The sequence below is a fragment of the Narcine bancroftii genome, chromosome 3 (genome assembly GCF_036971445.1).
Source record: "Narcine bancroftii isolate sNarBan1 chromosome 3, sNarBan1.hap1, whole genome shotgun sequence".
In the NCBI taxonomy this organism is placed as follows: Eukaryota; Metazoa; Chordata; class Chondrichthyes; order Torpediniformes; family Narcinidae; genus Narcine; species Narcine bancroftii.
The window spans coordinates 352,387,616-352,406,182 of NC_091471.1; the positions used below are offsets into that span (position 1 = coordinate 352,387,616).

The 18,567-nt window shown below is 41.2% G+C and overlaps 1 protein-coding gene across 7 annotated transcripts in view; it reads left to right on the forward strand.

Moving 5' to 3' along the window:
- The window catches only part of cep112 (centrosomal protein 112), a 399,081-nt gene that overhangs the window by 277,451 nt on the left and 103,063 nt on the right, over positions 1–18,567 (forward strand). For 6 of the 7 annotated variants that reach the window (XM_069929793.1, XM_069929789.1, XM_069929788.1 and 3 more), the window contains one exon: positions 17,927–17,989. The exons of the other annotated variant lie outside the window; for it this stretch is intronic. In XM_069929793.1, coding sequence (XP_069785894.1) covers positions 17,927–17,989 — 63 coding nt within the window. The remainder of the gene's footprint in view (positions 1–17,926; positions 17,990–18,567) is intronic. 7 annotated transcript variants of the gene reach the window in all.

Genomic DNA, 18,567 nt, shown 5'->3' on the forward strand with positions numbered 1-18,567 from the left:
TATATGTAAAAATTAGATTTATTTTTTAAAAGTTGGGTCTATATAAGATAGGTAAAAAATTCAATCCTTTTTTTAAACAATTCAGCTTTAGGAGTTAAGGCATATTATTGGTCAATAGATTTCAATTAGTTAGCCAGTTCATCTCTCTCTAAGTTAGCACTCATTTTCACTTTAACCATTGTGACAGATTGTTATATTTTATATAGATATGTTTTAAAGGAGATAAATTGTAGGAGGTTTTTTAGTGTAGGTCACAAACAGTTCACAACACAGATCTCATTTAAAATGCCAGAGCTCTGCTCAAGCCATACAGTCCAGGCTCCAAGTGCCTTTCCAAAAACTTTGAAGAATACCTATAGAGACATCACAAGTAGGTGTTAATTGGACATGCTGTGGAGTAATGGATTATTATTTTGGAGAACAACAGATGAATGAACTTGGAAGATTGGGTCTGGTGCCACAATCTTTCTGAGTGCATTTTGCTGGTCCAAGAGGGTCATGTGGTTTTCTCTGAGAGAGAGAGAGAGAAAGAATTTCATTCTACAGTTCAGCAGCAGCAACTGGGACTGGAACAGGACAAGCTAGAAAGCTTGTGAAAAAAACCATTTTGAAGACAGGTTGTGAGTTCTTAGTTCAGCCTGGTCAAAGCCCTTGTGATCCATAAGAGGAGATGGCTGGCTATATAATGTTTCACATGAAATAAAGAGAAACAGACAGGAACTCTGTGGTGACCTGAAAGAAAGAAGTTATCATCTGGAAAACCTTGAGGGGGAAAGTTCCTTCAGCAAGGAATCAGTTTGTGTCCAACGAGCAACAAATCTCTGAAAACTGACCAGAACCTTCCTGAGCAGTAACCATTTACCTTTCAACCACCAAAGCTTGGTGAAGATTCATAAATGTTAAATTCTGTGCACAGTATAAGAATTGCCTGATACCGGTGAACTTGGAGGAGTGAGAAGTGAGATTGGACTGTGAATCAAAGAACTTTTCTGAACTTCTACACAGATTACATACATGTGTGCTTAGAATTAGAAGAGGGTTAAGTAATAAGTTAAAGTTTGATGCTGTTTTTATGTTTAAAGATAATTAAAAGCAAATGTTTATGTAAACATTTGTCTTGGTGAATTTCTATTGCAGCTGGGTTTTGGGATCCTCTGGTCCCATAACACCATGAAATAAATTATATGACCTTAAATATATGCTTTAAAGGCATCCCAGATAACCAAATCAGAGACCTCAGAAGAGGAATTAAAAGAAGACAAATTGATCTTTCATAAATTTCAAAAACTCAGGGGCAGACAACAAGATAGGATTCAAATGCTATTGTTTCATGGTTCTGGGTAAATCTGGGATATTCATTGATAAAACCACTAGAAAATTATCTGAAATTATTATACTCTCATATTACAAGAATCAACAAGTGTAATTAGTTGTTAGACTGCCGGAAAATAGTCAATCCATGAGTAAGTATGAGAAAAAATTCTTTTTTGAATAGGATGGAGAATGTCTATAATACCTGATTACAGCATAAATTAGTTGATAAGTATAGCAGACTTATTTAAAGTAACAATTTTGGGAGATGAGCAATCAAGCTAACAATTTAAATCACCTCCTGCAATCAAAAAATATACATTTGTCTGGGAAAAGAGAGAAAAAACGTTTAAAAAAGTTTGGATCTTCAATATTGGGCCCATAAGCATGAACAAAAACAAACAATTTATTACAAAGCTTGCAAGACAAAATTAAAAGATGTCCACTGCTGTCGGCAATAATGTTTAATAAATGGAATAGATTGATCAATCAAAATTGAAGCACCTCTAGTCTTAGCCATAAATGATGAGTGGAAGTGTTGTCCCTTCCAAAAATTTGAAAAATGAGGGGTATCAGATAAACATGATCTTCGGCCAAGATAACTTGTACATACCATAAATGTACCATTGTGTCTACCTAAAGGGAAAGCAATAAAGTCATGAGATGTCTATCCTTGTTGACCATAGTGATTCCATTACCCTTTAATTGTAAATTGTTGATGTACTGATAATGTGTGAAGGGTAGGCGGCGGCGGCCCCGATCCGGACAGGAGCAAGGGGGAGACGGCGGCCCCGGCCTCGGTCGAGTGAGGCAGGTGGAGGCCCCGGTCCGGGCAGGGAGTGGGAGGCGGCGGCCCCAGTCCGGGCACAGGGAGAGCAGCAGCGGCCCCAGCCCCGGTCCAGGCGAAGGGTAGGCGGCGGTGGCCCCAATCCGGGCAGGAGCAAGGGGGAGACGGCGGCCCCGGCCTCGGTCAAGTGAGGCAGGCGGAGGCCCCGATCCGGGCAGAGAGTGGGAGGCGGCGGCCCCAGACCAGGCACAGGGTGAGCTGCGGCGGCCTCGGCCCCGGTCCGGGCAGTATGGACCGACCTAGGAGGGGAGGCAGGCCCCCCCAGCCTGGGTAAGAAACCTGCATAGGAGAAGGCCACTCCGATATAAAACCTACGACCCAAGGACCTCGCTGCCACGTCCCAGCTTGCTCGGCCACGGCACACGAACCATGGGTGTAAAGGGTGGGGCCAGTACTGCGCGCACTGCACTCCATCTAAAAGCTCCTTTGCGCAGGCCCGAGGACAGGTCCACGTCCTCCCCCTCCACGTCCTCCCCCTCCACGTCCTCCCCCTCCACGTCCTCCCCCTCAAAAGATGCTCACAAACTCAACCATGCTAGACAAGGCTGACAGCCACCGACCTGAATGTCGGTCTGCCCTCATTGCACATGAACTCCTCAGACTTGACATCGACATAGCCGCTCTCAGTGAAGTCCGCCTGGCAGATGTAGGCAGCCTCCAAGAACGCGGCGCGGGCTACACACTCTACTGGTCTGTCAAGCCTTCGGATGAACGACGCCTATCTGGTGTAGGCTTCATGGTCAAGAGCTTCATTGCCTCCAAACTCGAAAACCTTCCGACAGGCCTCTCGGACCGAATCATGTCCATGCGACTCCCCCTTCAAAACAAGCGTCGCATCACGCTCATCAGTGTCTATGCTCCAACCCTCCAGGCGGAACCAGCAGAAAAGGACAAGTTCTACACCGACCTGTGCAACCTCATCAAACACACCCCTACAGCCGACAAGGTTGTCATCCTGGGCGACTTCAACGCTCGTGTCGGCAAAGACTCAGAAACCTGGCCAGGAATCCTGGGCAAGCATGGCGTCGGCAAGTGCAACGACAATGGGCGCCTCCTGTTGGAGCTCTGCGCAGAACAGCGGCTTGTCATTACAAACACCCTTTTTCAGCAGAGGGACAGCCTTAAGACCACCTGGATGCATCCCCGATACAAACACTGGCACTTCCTGGACTACATCCTGGTGCGAGAAAGTGACAAACGAGATGTGCTCCACACCAGGGTCATGCCTAGCGCGGAATGCCACACTGACCACCGGCTGGTTCGCTGCAAGCTCAACCTTCACTTCAAGCCAAAGCCCAGGAACAGTAAAGCCCCCAGAAAGAGGTTCAATGTTGGAAACCTGCAGTCAGACGAAGCGAGAGGAAACTTCCAGGCAAACCTCAAAGCAAAGCTCGACGATGCAACCCGCTTCACGGACCCGTCCCCTGAAACCCTCTGGGACCAGTTGAAGACTACCATACTGCAATCCACTGAAGAGGTACTGGGCTTCTCCTCCAGGAAAAACAAGGACTGGTTTGACGAAAACAGCCAGGAAATCCAGGAGCTGCTGGCAAAGAAGCAGCTGCCAACCAGGCTCACCTTACAAAGCCGTCCTGTCCAGAGAAGAAACAAGCCTTCCGTCGCGCATGCAGCCATCTTCAACGCAAACTCCGGGAGATCCAAAATGAGTGGTGGACTAGCCTCGCCAAACGAACCCAGCTCAGCGCGGACATTGGCGACTTCAGGGGTTTCAACGAGGCTCTAAAGGCTGTGTACGGCCCCTCACCCCAAGTCCAAAGCCCGCTGCGCAGCTCAGACGGCAAAGTCCTCCTCAGCGACAAGATCTCCATCCTCAACCGATGGTCAGAACACTTCCAATCTCTTTTCAGTGCCAACCGCTCAGTCCAAGATTCCACCCTGCTCCAGCTCCCTCAACAGCCCCTAAGGCTAGAGCTGGATGAGGTCCTCACCCTGGATGAGACATATAAGGCAATCGAACAACTGAAAAGTGGCAAAGCAGCAGGTATGGATGGAATCCCCCCAGAGGTCTGGAAGGCTGGCGGCAAAACTCTGCATACCAAACTGCATGAGTTTTTCAAGCTTTGTTGGGACCAAGGAAAACTGCCTCAGGATCTTCGTGATGCCACCATCATCACCCTGTACAAAAACAAAGGCGAGAAATCAGACTGCTCAAACTACAGGGGAATCACGTTGCTCTCCATTGCAGGCAAAATCTTCGCTAGGATTCTACTAAATAGAATAATACCTAGTGTCGCCGAGAATATTCTCCCAGAATCACAGTGCGGCTTTCGCGCAAACAGAGGAACTACTGACATGGTCTTTGCCCTCAGACAGCTCCAAGAAAAGTGCAGAGAACAAAACAAAGGACTCTACATCACCTTTGTTGACCTCACCAAAGCCTTCGACACCGTGAGCAGGAAAGGGCTTTGGCAAATACTAGAGCGCATCGGATGTCCCCCAAAGTTCCTCAACATGATTATCCAACTGCACGAAAACCAACAAGGTCGGGTCAGATACAGCAATGAGCTCTCTGAACCCTTCTCCATTAACAATGGCGTGAAGCAAGGCTGTGTTCTCGCACCAACCCTCTTTTCAATCTTCTTCAGCATGATGCTGAACCAAGCCATGAAAGACCCCAACAATGAAGACGCTGTTTACATCCGGTACCGCACAGATGGCAGTCTCTTCAATCTGAGGCGCCTGCAAGCTCACACCAAGACACAAGAGAAACTTGTCCGTGAACTACTCTTTGCAGACGATGCCGCTTTAGTTGCCCATTCAGAGCCAGCTCTTCAGCGCTTGACATCCTGCTTTGCAGAAACTGCCAAAATGTTTGGCCTGGAAGTCAGCCTGAAGAAAACTGAGGTCCTCCATCAGCCAGCTCCCCACCATGACTACCAGCCCCCCCACATCTCCATCGGGCACACAGAACTCAAAACAGTCAACCAGTTTACCTACCTCGGCTGCACCATTTCATCTGATGCAAGGATCGACAATGAGATAGACAACAGACTCGCCAAGGCAAATAGCGCCTTTGGAAGACTACACAAAAGAGTCTGGAAAAACAACCAACTGAAAAACCTCACAAAGATAAGCGTATACAGAGCCGTTGTCATACCCACACTCCTGTTCGGCTCCGAATCATGGGTCCTCTACCGGCATCACCTACGGCTCCTAGAACGCTTCCACCAGCGTTGTCTCCGCTCCATCCTCTACATCCATTGGAGCGCTTTCATCCCTAACGTCGAAGTACTCGAGATGGCAGAGGTCGACAGCATCGAGTCCACGCTGCTGAAGATCCAGCTGCGCTGGATGGGTCACGTCTCCAGAATGGAGGACCATTGCCTTCCCAAGATCGTGTTATATGGCGAGCTCTCCACTGGCCACCGTGACAGAGGTGCACCAAAGAAAAGGTACAAGGACTGCCTAAAGAAATCTCTTGGTGCCTGCCACATTGACCACCGCCAGTGGGCTGATATCGCCTCAAACCGTGCATCTTGGCGCCTCACAGTTTGGCGGGCAGCAACCTCCTTTGAAGAAGACCGCCGAGCCCATCTCACTGACAAAAGGCAAAGGAGGAAAAACCCAACACCCAACCCCAACCAACCAATTTTCCCCTGCAGCCGCTGCAACCGTGTCTGCCTGTCCCCCATCGGACTTGTCAGCCACAAACGAGCCTGCAGCTGACGTGGACTTTTACCCCCTCCATAAATCTTCGTCCGCGAAGCCAAGCCAAAGAAAAAAAAGAGAAAAAGATAATGTGTGAGTGTTCAGCCTCATTGGTGATACACCGCTGTCATCAAATATCCCACCAGTATATACGGGCTTGCATAAGATAGGTTTAAATGCCCTTACCCCTGCAGCATCCACCTGCTTTTAAAGGACTCCAGTTGCTTAACTTTTAACATTGTTTTCCAACTTGTCATTATCTAACTTAAACTTGGCCTTCACCACAAACCTATGCTGTTTATCCTCCCCATTCAGTCTTGTGAGTTTACTCCCTCTTGGCTCTATTGTGAGGGCTTTGGCTTATATTGTCATTGCAGAATAATTTCATCTATCTAAAATCAAAGATCAACAATTTTTTAATCCATGTGCTGCTTTTAGCTGGAATGGCTTCACTATACTGCTTAATCTTCAATCAAATGTAACCTCATCTACAACCCTGCTGGTCCCCAGCTGATTGGAGCACCACAGCTGAGCATGTGTCCGGTTTTATACCTGATATGGCTTTCATGAAAATGAAGTTTTACCCAGACTTACTGACTGTCAAAGTTACTGATAAATCAAATGTTGGACAAACAAGTCTTCAAACAATGAAAATACTGTTAAAATATTTAAAATTAAATGGGTAAATGTTGATTTATTTGTACTTAACTGCTGGTTTATGACCAGAAAGACAGTCCCTAATTTATTGCACAAAGTCAACATAGTTCTTTTTAAGAACATAAGTACAAGCAGAGAACGCCATTGTGTGCCCACACTGCAGTTCGGCCAGATCACAACTGATTTCTTATCTCAATGCCACTTACCAGCACTTCCTTAAATATCTAAAAATCTACCGATCCTTGACTTTCTCATCGGAAGACCACAATCAGTACTAATTGAAAACCACGTCTCCTCCTCTCTGACCATCAACACAGGCGCACCCCAAGGATGCCTGCTTCACCCACTGCTCTACTCATTAAACACCCATGACTGTGTGGCCAGGCACAATTCCAATGCCACCTACAAATTTGCCACTGACACCACAGTTGTTGGCAGAATCACAAACGGCAATGAGGAAGCATACAGGAGGGAGAGAGATCAGCTCGTTGAATGGTGTAACAACAACAACCTTGCGCTCCGTCACCAAAACCAAGGAGGAGGTCAAGGGAACACGACCCAGTCCTCATCGAGGGCTCAATAGTGGAGAGGGTACAGAATTTCAAATTCCTGGGTGTCAACATCTCTGAGGATCTGTCCTGGAGCCTCTATGTTGATGCAATCAAAAAGAATGCTTGCCAGTGGCTATACTTTGTGAGGTGTCTGAGGAGATTCGGTGTGTCACTGAAATCTCTCAAAAACTTCTACAGGTGTATCATGGAGAACATTCTGGCTGGATGCATCACTTCCTTGTATGGAGGCACAAACTCTCAGGACAAGAGTAAACTCCAGAGGGTTGTTAACTCGGCCTGTGACATCACAAGCACCAGACTTCACTCCATCGAGGACATCTACACGAGGTAGTACCTTAAAAAAGCCGGCTCTATCCTCAAAGACCCCCACCACCCAGGCCACGCCTCTTTACTCTGCTACCATCGGGGAAAATTTACAGAAACCCAAAGATGAGCACTCAATGGTACAAGGGCAGCTTCTTCCCCACTGCCATCAGATTCCTGAATAATCAACGAACCAAAGACATTGACTTACTTTTCGTGCACTATTATTTTTATTTTTTTATTTATAATAATATTGTAAGATGGTTATAATATGAACGTTTGCATTATGATGCTGTTGCAAAACACCAAATTTCATGACTTGTTCATGACAATAAATGCTGATTCTGATCTTTGTCTTGAATCTATGCAGAGACTAAGCCTCCACTGTCCTCTTGGGTAGAAAATTTCAAAGCTTCACTAAACCGAATAAAAAGATATAACTTTATCACCCTGATTACAGTCTCTTCAGGTAGAAGGTACAGAAGCCTGAAGACCAGCACATCTAGGTTCAAGGACAAATTATTTCCAATAGCTGTCAGGCTCTTGAAACTCCCCTACCATACTAATCGTAAACTACTCCAACACCACAATAATCTACACTATTGTAACACCATTGCTTTCTTGCAATATGCTAACTGTATACTGTATACTCTATACCGTCTGTCTTACATTTATTATCTACTTTAATGTATACTATTGCAGTTTTTTTTTAACAAAATATATTTTTGGCTGCAGCAAGTAAAAACTTTGGTGCATACGTACGTTGCACTCAACTTCTCTGAGTTCTGAATGGCCAACCTCTTAATTTGACACTTAATTCTGACCCCCTGGTTTTAACAGGACAACTTCAACAATATCCCTGCATCAAACTCAAATTTCGAGGAATCAATTGAATCAGCCTTTGATCCAGTGATATTTCCTTGGCGAGAAAGACCAGAGCTGAATACACCATACCAGGTCTGGTGCTAACAGCTCCACAGCCTTTACTCATGTATTCAAATCTTTTTACACTCACCATCTTTCTAAATGCATGTAACCATATATTAATTTTTAATATTTTAATGATTTGTATACAAGGGCATTCAGAACCCTTTGAATACCTTTCAAACTTTCATTATTGACACAATATTCTGTTTTTCCAATTTTTCAACCCAAAGTAGATGACTTCACATTTTATTCATTATATTCTATCTTCACCCAGTCACTTAGCTTATTGATATATCTCCTTGAAGTACCACTGCATCCTCCTTCCAGTCCGGTACTCGAGATGGCAGAGGTCGACAGCATCGAGTCCACGCTGCTGAAGATCCAGCTGCGCTGGATGGGTCACGTCTCCAGAATGGAGGACCATCGCCTTCTCAAGATCGTGTTATATGGCGAGCTCTCCACTGGCCACCGTGACAGAGGTGCACCAAAGAAAAGGTACAAGGACTGCCTAAAGAAATCTCTTGGTGCCTGCCACATTGACCACCGCCAGTGGGCTGATATCGCCTCAAACCGTGCATCTTGGCGCCTCACAGTTTGGCGGGCAGCAACCTCCTTTGAAGAAGACCGCAGAGCCCACCTCACTGACAAAAGGCAAAGGAGGAAAAACCCAACACCCAACCCCAACCAACCAATTTTCCCCTGCAGCCGCTGCAACCGTGTCTGCCTGTCCCGCATCGGACTTGTCAGCCACAAACGAGCCTGCAGCTGACGTGGACTTTTACCCCCTCCATAAATCTTCGTCCGCGAAGCCAAGCCAAAGAAGACCACTGCATCCTCCTCCCAGTCCACACTGACAACCAGTTTGTGCCATCAATACCTGTATATATTACATATGATCCTCTCGTCAAAATTATCAGTATAGCTGGAGGCTCAGCACCAATTTCTGTCGCAACCCACCAGTTGCAGCCATGGTAACAGGCCATTGCAGCCTAATTTATACCCCATTAACCTAAACCCCCGGTACGTTTTGAACAGTGGGAGGAAACCAGAGCTGGAGAAAAGTTTTATTCTCTAACTTTGTTTAATAACTTGGTATTCCTTCACTGGTACTCCTTTTCTATTCTTCTAGTTACAAATATAAAAATTCTCTAAGAGATACATCAAATGTAATTTCTCTGTCCAGGCTGAAAGTTTTCATCAAGACTGGGGATGTGGAATGGCAGCTTAAGACAGAACAAGCTAAGAAAATGGTATTGGCATCAAGGAAAAAAGACAAACAAATTACATATAATCCAAAAGAAATTAAGGAAAACTTTAGAGAATTCTATGAACAATTATACCGAACTGAAAACGAAGGGAAAGAAGGGAAAATAGATGAATTTTTGACTAAAATTGAACTACCAAAACTACAAATAGAGGAACAAAATAAATTAACAGAACCATTTGGAACAGTAGAAATACAAGAGATAATTAAAAAATTACCAAATAATAAGACACCAGGAGAGGATGGATTTCCAATAGAATTCTACAAAACATTTAAAGACTTATTAATTCCGCCCCTCCTGGATGTAATCAACCAGATTGATGAAACACAAAGCTTACCAGATTCATGTAAAACAGCAATAATTACAGTAATACTAAAACAAGGGAAAGATCCACTCTCACCAGCGTCATATAGACCAATATCTTTACTAAACACAGATTATAAGATAATAGCTAAACTATTAGCAAACAGATTAGCAGAGCAGGTACCGAAAATGGTAAATTTAGACCAAACTGGATTTATCAAAAAAAGACGCACAACAGACAATATTTGTAAATTTATTAACTTAATTCATGCAGTAGAAGGAAATAAAGCACCTGCAGTAGCAGTTGCTTTAGACGCAGAGAAGGCCTTCGACAGAGTAGAATGGAATTATTTGTTCAAAGTATTGCAAAAATTCAGTTTACCGGAGAAGTATATTAATTGGATTAAAGCATTATATAAGGGACCGTTAGCGAAAGTGACAGTAAATGGACATGTATCAAAGCAATTTAACTTAAGCAGGTCAACGCGGCAGGGATGCCCACTATCACCCTTATTGTTTGCGTTAGCTATAGAACCACTAGCAGAATTGATAAGAATAGATAATAATATAAAAGGAATAAAAATAAAAGACAAGGAATATAAAATCAGTCTATTTGCGGATGATGTTATAGTGTACTTAACAGAACCAGAACTATCAATAAAAGAATTATATAAGAAATTGAAGGAATATGGAGAAGTGTCGGGTTACAAGATAAACGTAAATAAAAGTGAAGCAATGCCTATGAATAATGCGGATTTCTCAAAATTTAAGAAGGAATCTCCATTTAGATGGCAAATGCAGGCAATAAGATACCTAAGTGTACAAATAAACAAAAATCTCGGCCAATTATATAAACTCAATTATTATCCACTAATGAAAAAATTACAGGACGATTTAGAGCATTGGAAAGATTTACCACTAACACTAATAGAAAGGATAAACTGTATTAAAATGAACATTTTTTCAAGGATATTATACTTATTTCAGGCATTGCCAATACAACTGACAGAAAAATTCTTCAAAGAGTTAAAGAAAATAATAAGGAAATTTTTAAGGAGAGGGGGGAAACCGAGAATAGCACTAGATAAATTAACAGAATGGTATAAACAAGGAGGCTTACAATTGCCAAACTTTAAAAATTATTATAGAGCCGCACAATTAAGATACCTATCAGATTTTTATCAAACAAGGGAAAAACCAGACTGGACGAGATTAGAATTAGATAAAATAGGGGAAAAGATACCTGAACACATATTATATAAATGGGATGAAAAATTGGTACAACATAGAACTTCTCCAGTATTACATCATCTCCTCAATATTTGGAAGAAGATTCATGTAGAAAGAAATAAAACAAATGATCAATTACCAAAACTAATATTGACGCAAAATAAGTTACTCCCTTTTACAATAGATAACCTTTCCTTTAGAGAATGGGAAAAAAAAGGGATTAAAAGAATAGAAAATTGTTTTTTCAGGAAGTAGATTCTTATCCTTTGAACAAATGAGAGATAAGTACAATATAACTGGAGATACAGCGCTGGCATATTACCAATTGAGATCCTACTTGAAGGATAAATTAGGAAGCAGTTTGAGTTTGCCAGAGGGAAGTAACCTTGAATATGTGATTACAGATACAATGTTAATCAAAAGATTTATAACAAATATGTATATTAAACTGCAAGAAAAGGAGAATGAGGAAACAAATGGTAAAACTAAACAAAAATGGGAACAAGATTTAAATATAAAGATAAAAAAGGAAACATGGGAGAAATTATGTTCTGGAACAATGAGAAATACAATAAATACGAGGCTACGTATGATGCAATATAACTGGTTACACAGACTATACATTACACCTCAAAAGTTAAATAAATGGGACCCAACAGTATCTGATAGATGTTTTCGATGTAAAAAAGAAATGGGAACAACAATTCATGCAATCTGGACATGTGAGAAAGTAGAAAAATTTTGGGAAGATCTCAATCAGATATTAAATAAAATAACAGAAAACAATATACCAAAGGATCCAGAGATCTTTCTCCTAAGTAACATAAAAAACAAAGAATTTGGAATTGATTTGGAGGATGCACAAAAAAGATTTGTTAAGATAGCTCTAGCCATAGCAAAAAAATGTATTATGTCAACCTGGAAATTGGAAGATAATCTGAAAATACAACAATGGTATATAGAAATGAATAAATGTGTTCCATTAGAAAAAATTACATATAGTTTAAGAAATAATATTGAAATATTCGAACAAATATGGGAGCCTTACATTAAATACAATAGCGAAAACCTACCGGGGACAATCATTACCTAAGTTGATGGAAGGAGAAGGAAAGAAAAGAATGGACTCAGTAGAATTTCTGGTGTATTTTTGTTGAATGACAACATTGTCTGACTGGTTTAATGTAACCTAGATTGTATACCTAAAATGGATGGGTGGGGGGGGTGGCTTGGGAGGAGGGAGGGGGGGGAGAAAAAGTCACTGTATATGTGTGAAAAAGAAAAAGTGTGTATCATGGCTAATGTGATTTATGGTGTGAAAAATAAAAAATTTAAAAAAAAAGACTGGGGATGTGGAGAAGAGAAGCAGGAGGGAGGGGGAAGACAAATGGCCAATGTGGCTGTGGTGAACCAGGGAGAGGTGAAGCATGATGGACAGAGGCAGTAGATTGGAAGATGTAGAGAGAGGCAGAAAGTTCAGTCAGAGGAAGATGAGTCACACAGGGTGGAGTGGGTGATTAGAAGACAAAGGCTGCGATTGCTAAAATCTGATAAAGTGAGATGGATGCATAAAGAACCATATAGAACTGAACATAAATCCTAGATGCCATCTTTTCGATAAGACTTTAAACCACAGAATACCAGACCTCAGTTTCAAGGAATGGTAGGAGAATTTCCCTGGGCTAATACTTAGCCCTCTGTCAGCATCTCTGGAAATGGCTATCTCAAAAATGATTAGATTACTTATTATTTGCCATGCACAATTGCCATTTTCAATACCCATGACTGGCTGCAAAATATTTTTGTGAAAACTTTGCATGAATGAATGATGCACATCTTTTTCCTCTTTCCTTTATGTAGCTCTTGCAAATATTCAGAGCTTGTGGGACTGTGACCATCACCAAAATAGCAAATGGACAGTGCAGGACTTTATGGTAGCCTGCAAAACTTAACAAAGTGCACTGAGTTATTTTTTTTTACTTCCTTTCCAACTCATTGGTCATGACAAAAATAAAACCTCCACACCCAAGTCCACATGCATGCTTCCAACAATACCAGCATGTCTTGCAAAATCTGAAATATCTTCAGAAAGCTAGAACGGTACGGACTGACTTTGATCTCCCTCGTCAAACAAATGGTGCGGGTGACGGAAGTACATTCCATTTAAATTCTGGAAAAGCAACTTTCCTCTGCAACTGGTTGATTGCTTCAGATTCAAGTTACACCGATCAAACTTGTCATATTGCATTGGTAACTTTGTAAGAAGAGAAAACTTGCATTGGAATACTAATCTTTGGCTCCAAGTATGTCATTACTGTGCATTACTGGGCTATGTCTCATGCAAGAAGTGATTAAGGTGGAGTGTGATGTACTGTGGTTGAATATGGCTTGTACAGTTCCCTTATTTCCTCCTCCCCACCTAAAATATACTTAAGGTACGTGACAATCAGTGCAATCAGAGCCATCCAGCAAGGAAACTGGTCTTATGACTTACCGGGTACGTGCAGGCCTCTCTATATTTATCCGATTTTCCACGAGTCAGCATGAAGTCTTGCATGGTATGGCATTTTCAGTGCTCATTTAGTAATATTAAAATGTTGTGAGAGTACCTGCTTCCACCAACCATTGTATGAAGTGCATTTCAGTTCCAATCACCCTCTGGGGGAAATAAAAATCTTCTTTAATCCACCTCTAAACCCTGTGGTTATAGATAGACCTATTAAGGGAAAGGTTGTGTGCAATCTATCATTTCAGATTCCCACTCAGACTTCTTCACTTCATGGAGGTCTATCCAGCTCACTAGCATTGATTAAACTTTTTTTTTCAATATTTTTCTGAAAGCATTAAGCACTAAAACAAGGTATTGGAAAATAATCTCTTCATAGTTTAATGGTTTTCATCTCTGAGTACAAGAGAGAAAATGAGGAATGAGCACTATAAACTCCTTGACCAATCCTTTCTTTTCCAACTAAACTTTACACATTTTACAGCTTTGTATACAGTAAAACCCTTGGAGTCCAGCACCTATGGGGATTGGTGGATGCCGGATAAGTGTATTTTTTGGATGCTTGAGACTTACTCTTACAATGTCTAACTAATCCACCTGTGTTAAATATAAACAGTTTGAAAGAGAAAAAAAACAATACTGTACTGACACTGAACAAACTTCATTGCATTAATCTATAAACCTGAAAATTTTGCTTATTTTCAGTCACATTTTTTGAAAACATTTAACCATTGCTGCATCTGTAGATTCCTTCTCCTCCATGGAGCCACCCAAAAGAAAAACAATAACATTACACATAATTAACCACCCCCCCCTCCCCACCCAACCCCCAAATTTACAGATAAAGCCTCTGACTGGGGTGACTCTTACTAAGCAGGGATAAGGAGACACTTTAAGAGAGTCACCCTAATGGGGAGCAGCATCAACCAGCTCTTCATCCTGGGTGATGCCATTGCTGTTTCACACAACTTTATTCAAACAGCTGCCTCGAGCAAAACAAGACCAAGCTGGCTGAATATTTGCTCCCATCTTCACCAAAGGTTTATGTGTTACTTCAGAGAACTTTTACAATTTTAAACTTTAATATTTTTTGCCTTTTATTTTATTCTTATTTTTAAAAAATATTTTTATTGACAATAAAAAATTGAACAATACAATTATGAAGTGTGCTATAAGATCAGAGAAAAAAAGTTATAGTGTTCCAAAGCACACTCAATACACTAAAATAGTACATAACAAAAAAAAAGATAAAATAAATAAATTTCAAAGCCCCTTCCGCTGAGCAAGGTTGAAGATTAACATTAATAAATCCAGGCAGCACAGTCTTAGAGAGTGACAACACAACGCCAAGGTTCCAGGTTTTTTTATTTATTTTCCTCAATTTTTTTTTTGCCAGTTACTCGAAGCTGCTGCTGCTTGAATTCTGTTGACCTGGGGTTTTACTGCATCTATGAGAGGCACTGCCTCAAGGCACCTAACATCATAAAGCACCCTAATCATCCTCCTCACAACCTCTTCTCATTGCTATCTAGAAGATACAGAAGCCTGAAGACCAGCACCTCTAGGTTTCCAATGGCTATCAGGCTCTTGAATCTCCCCTTGATACACTGCTGCACGACCATAATGCCTTGTTTTCTTGCACCATGGTAACTGAATATTGATTAACTTTTCATCTTTTGAATTTGTTTTCTCTTTTTAATTATTTTTAGGAATACTGTTGAAATAGGTTTTTTTTAAATTACGAAGTACCTGTTCAGATGCAGCAAGTAAAAATTTTGGTGCACTGTACATTGTATATGAGAATAGATTTTATTATCACCATTAAATAAAACACTAAAAATACCCAATTCTCCAAATAAACAATGCCAAAAAATATTTGTATACTTGGGTCAATAGTGAAAAATAAGTGAAGCCTGAATTCAAGCAGCCGATATAAAGTTTCAAAGCTACTTCTTTACTCATATTCACTTAAAACTCCCATGTGGTAAGATAAAGATCTTTTCACAATGAGAGTCCATTGACGTGCTCAGGTTGTCCTTTTATTTAATGTGTGCATAACTTCATTAAAAAACTGAGCATTTTTCTAATAAAATGAAAGATTTTGCAAACCACGAATTCTGGAAACCATGATATAATGTTCCTCAGAACTGTAAACCTGCACAATCATCTGGTTAACACTTGGCGGGGAATCCAAGTGCTGCTGTAAACGGAAAGAAAATGCTTTAGTATTTTTGCTGGTGAATTTAAGGCATTGGTTTTACAGCCAAATAAAATGTACATCAGATTGATTCAAACTAGTGTCAGAATTGTAGTGCCATACAGGTAGGTTCTTTTGAAACTATTTTCATTATCACGTTTCTTCGGTTTTTCAACCCCTGTTGTTTCAAAATACTGACATCTGTGTAGTATTCAGTTTTTGAAAAGAATTTTTGCTGGTGTTTCTTTGACTTAGTTGTCTCTGCACCCAGCAGTTCACTGAGTGGCTTTGACATTGATGACAGCCACTGCATTCTTGCAATATTTGTGCATACATTCTCACAGATCTTTCATCGTCTCTCAGAGGAAATCCTTCTATTCCTTTAATATAATTCATAGCAGTTGCTGATTTGCATCCATGCTGTATGGATCTTTCTTAAACTGGCCAATTCCAATCACTGTAGATGTATGTAGAAACATAGAGCACCTAGTTTCAAATATTCAGGCAATGCTTAAAGAAGACTCATCTCAATGTCTCCAGACCCATTTTTAATCTTTCACTCCATTCCCCTACTATGTATGGTGTTCTATCTTTAACATTTTCAGAATGCAACACTTGAGAGAGTGATGGAATCAGATTTAACTCTATTTGTTTTCTCTTCTCTTCTTCTTCTCTTTGGCTTGGCTTCGCGGACGAAGATTTATGGAGGGGGTAAAAAGTCCATGTCAGCTGCAGGCTCGTTTGTGGCTGACAAGTCCGATGCGGGACAGGCAGACACGATTGCAGCGGTTGCAAGGGAAAATTTGTTGGTTGGGGTTGGGTGTTGGTTTTTTCCTCCTTTGCCTTTTGTCAGTGAGGTGGGCTCTGCGGTCTTCTTCAAAGGAGGTTGCTGCCCGCCAAACTGTGAGGCGCCAAGATGCACGGTTTGAGGCGTTATCAGCCCACTGGCGGTGGTCAATGTGGCAGGCACCAAGAGATTTCTTTAGGCAGTCCTTGTACCTTTTCTTTGGTGCACCTCTGTCACGGTGGCCAGTGGAGAGCTCGCCATATAACACGATCTTGGGAAGGCGATGGTCCTCCATTCTGGAGACGTGACCCATCCAGCTATTTGTTTTAAATGTATAATAAATACATGAAAATATTAAAAGACAAAAGGACAGGGAGTAGAATTAATTCGATGCCACTTCTAAAGAGTAGATGCATGCAGAGTGTGGAATGGTCTTTCTACAGTCTGTCATTACACTGTTGTGCAATTAGATAGTTGTGCAAAATGGAGTTTTCCTCAGAACAAGGATAGATCAAAAAGTCACCATTACAAATACACAAAAGGAATAGAAACCTGAGAGCTCTCCCACACAGCTGAATAATTGTGGGTGTTCATCAAGCAAGGGGAAAATGACATTATTTTAAATGTTGATTTTTTTTTAATAATAATAGCATTTTTGGCTTACATAAACATTTTCAAAATATACTAAAGTATCAGTTCTGTGCTTAAATCATAAAAAAATGTTAGCAGTAATTACATTTAATGGCCTTACTGCAAAAAGGTGGAGTACAGTTTTGCTAATGGCCACATTTACAATAAGTGCACAAGCCCTTTGAAGTTCTGAGAGCTCTTTGCACCTTGGTGTATGTTGGAGAATGTTCTTGCTTCTTCCCTAGGGTGGAATTGCCCCTGCAGATTCTTTAACATTTTTTTTTGTTTCCAGGTCCTTCCTCCTCCCTCCTCTTGCTGCTCCCAGACTCTTCTTAAAACATCATCTGGCACTCTAAAGCATACGTGTCCTATTGTACCTTCACAGTCTTCATCAGAGCATGTGTTTCTGTTTTCACCAAGGTGAAGTCATTCTGATAAACTTTATGCTGTCATTTTTCATCCAGAAAGCCCTTTATGTTTTTCTAATAATTGGCAACAGAGGGTGGATTTTTCCTTTCAAGTGATGACGAGTTGGCTGAAGATCAAAGCAAGGCCCTGTGCTTTTGGCTGCCATGAAGGGGTGTTGGAACTGGCATAGAGCCCAGATACTAAGTGACAGGCATACCGATTAGGTGCCAAGCAACCTAGGTCAACAGCGAGTGTCTCTGCACGTTCTTCCTCTTTGCCTATCTCATATTACATTTCTCCTTTTATTTTTACAGACCAGTGGCAGGTTGAAGCAGATTGAGAAAGAATACAGCCAGAGGCATTTAAAGTCTTCACAGGTATGCCCAGAAATTCAAGTTTGTGAAGTATCAGTGAACCCAATTTACCAAATAATCTTTCCTTAGGAAACACTTTCCTATTTTTGAAATGTCTGCAGAGAGTGCTTGCATGTTGCAGCCCGCAATACTAAAACTAATGTGCTGTAGATTCATTTATATGCTACCTGTAATAAAAATAATTGAGTGTTCTTTTGCATCAAAAAATCTTGTATTTTAAACCCAAGAAGATACATTTATATCTAGTTGATCTAATCAGTGAAAATAATACTAATGGATAAACATTATAAATCTATGTTCAAAACAAAAACCTGCTGGTTTAATGAAAATTTACGGAAACTGCATGGTACGTCCATTACACCCTGGAAAAAAATTTGCAGCAGCTTTAATAAGATTTGGTGAGAGCTGATTTCTGACAGTTTGGGTTGAAGAATAAAGGATCTTGTGTTTTAAATAGCCAGAACGTCTGACAAAAGAGGGAATACCGAGAGGATTTTTATAATTGCAAAACAGTGTCCTAATGAGATTAAGTGGGTGTATGGGCTTTGTTCATTAAATTCTTTGCATATTGCAACATTCGC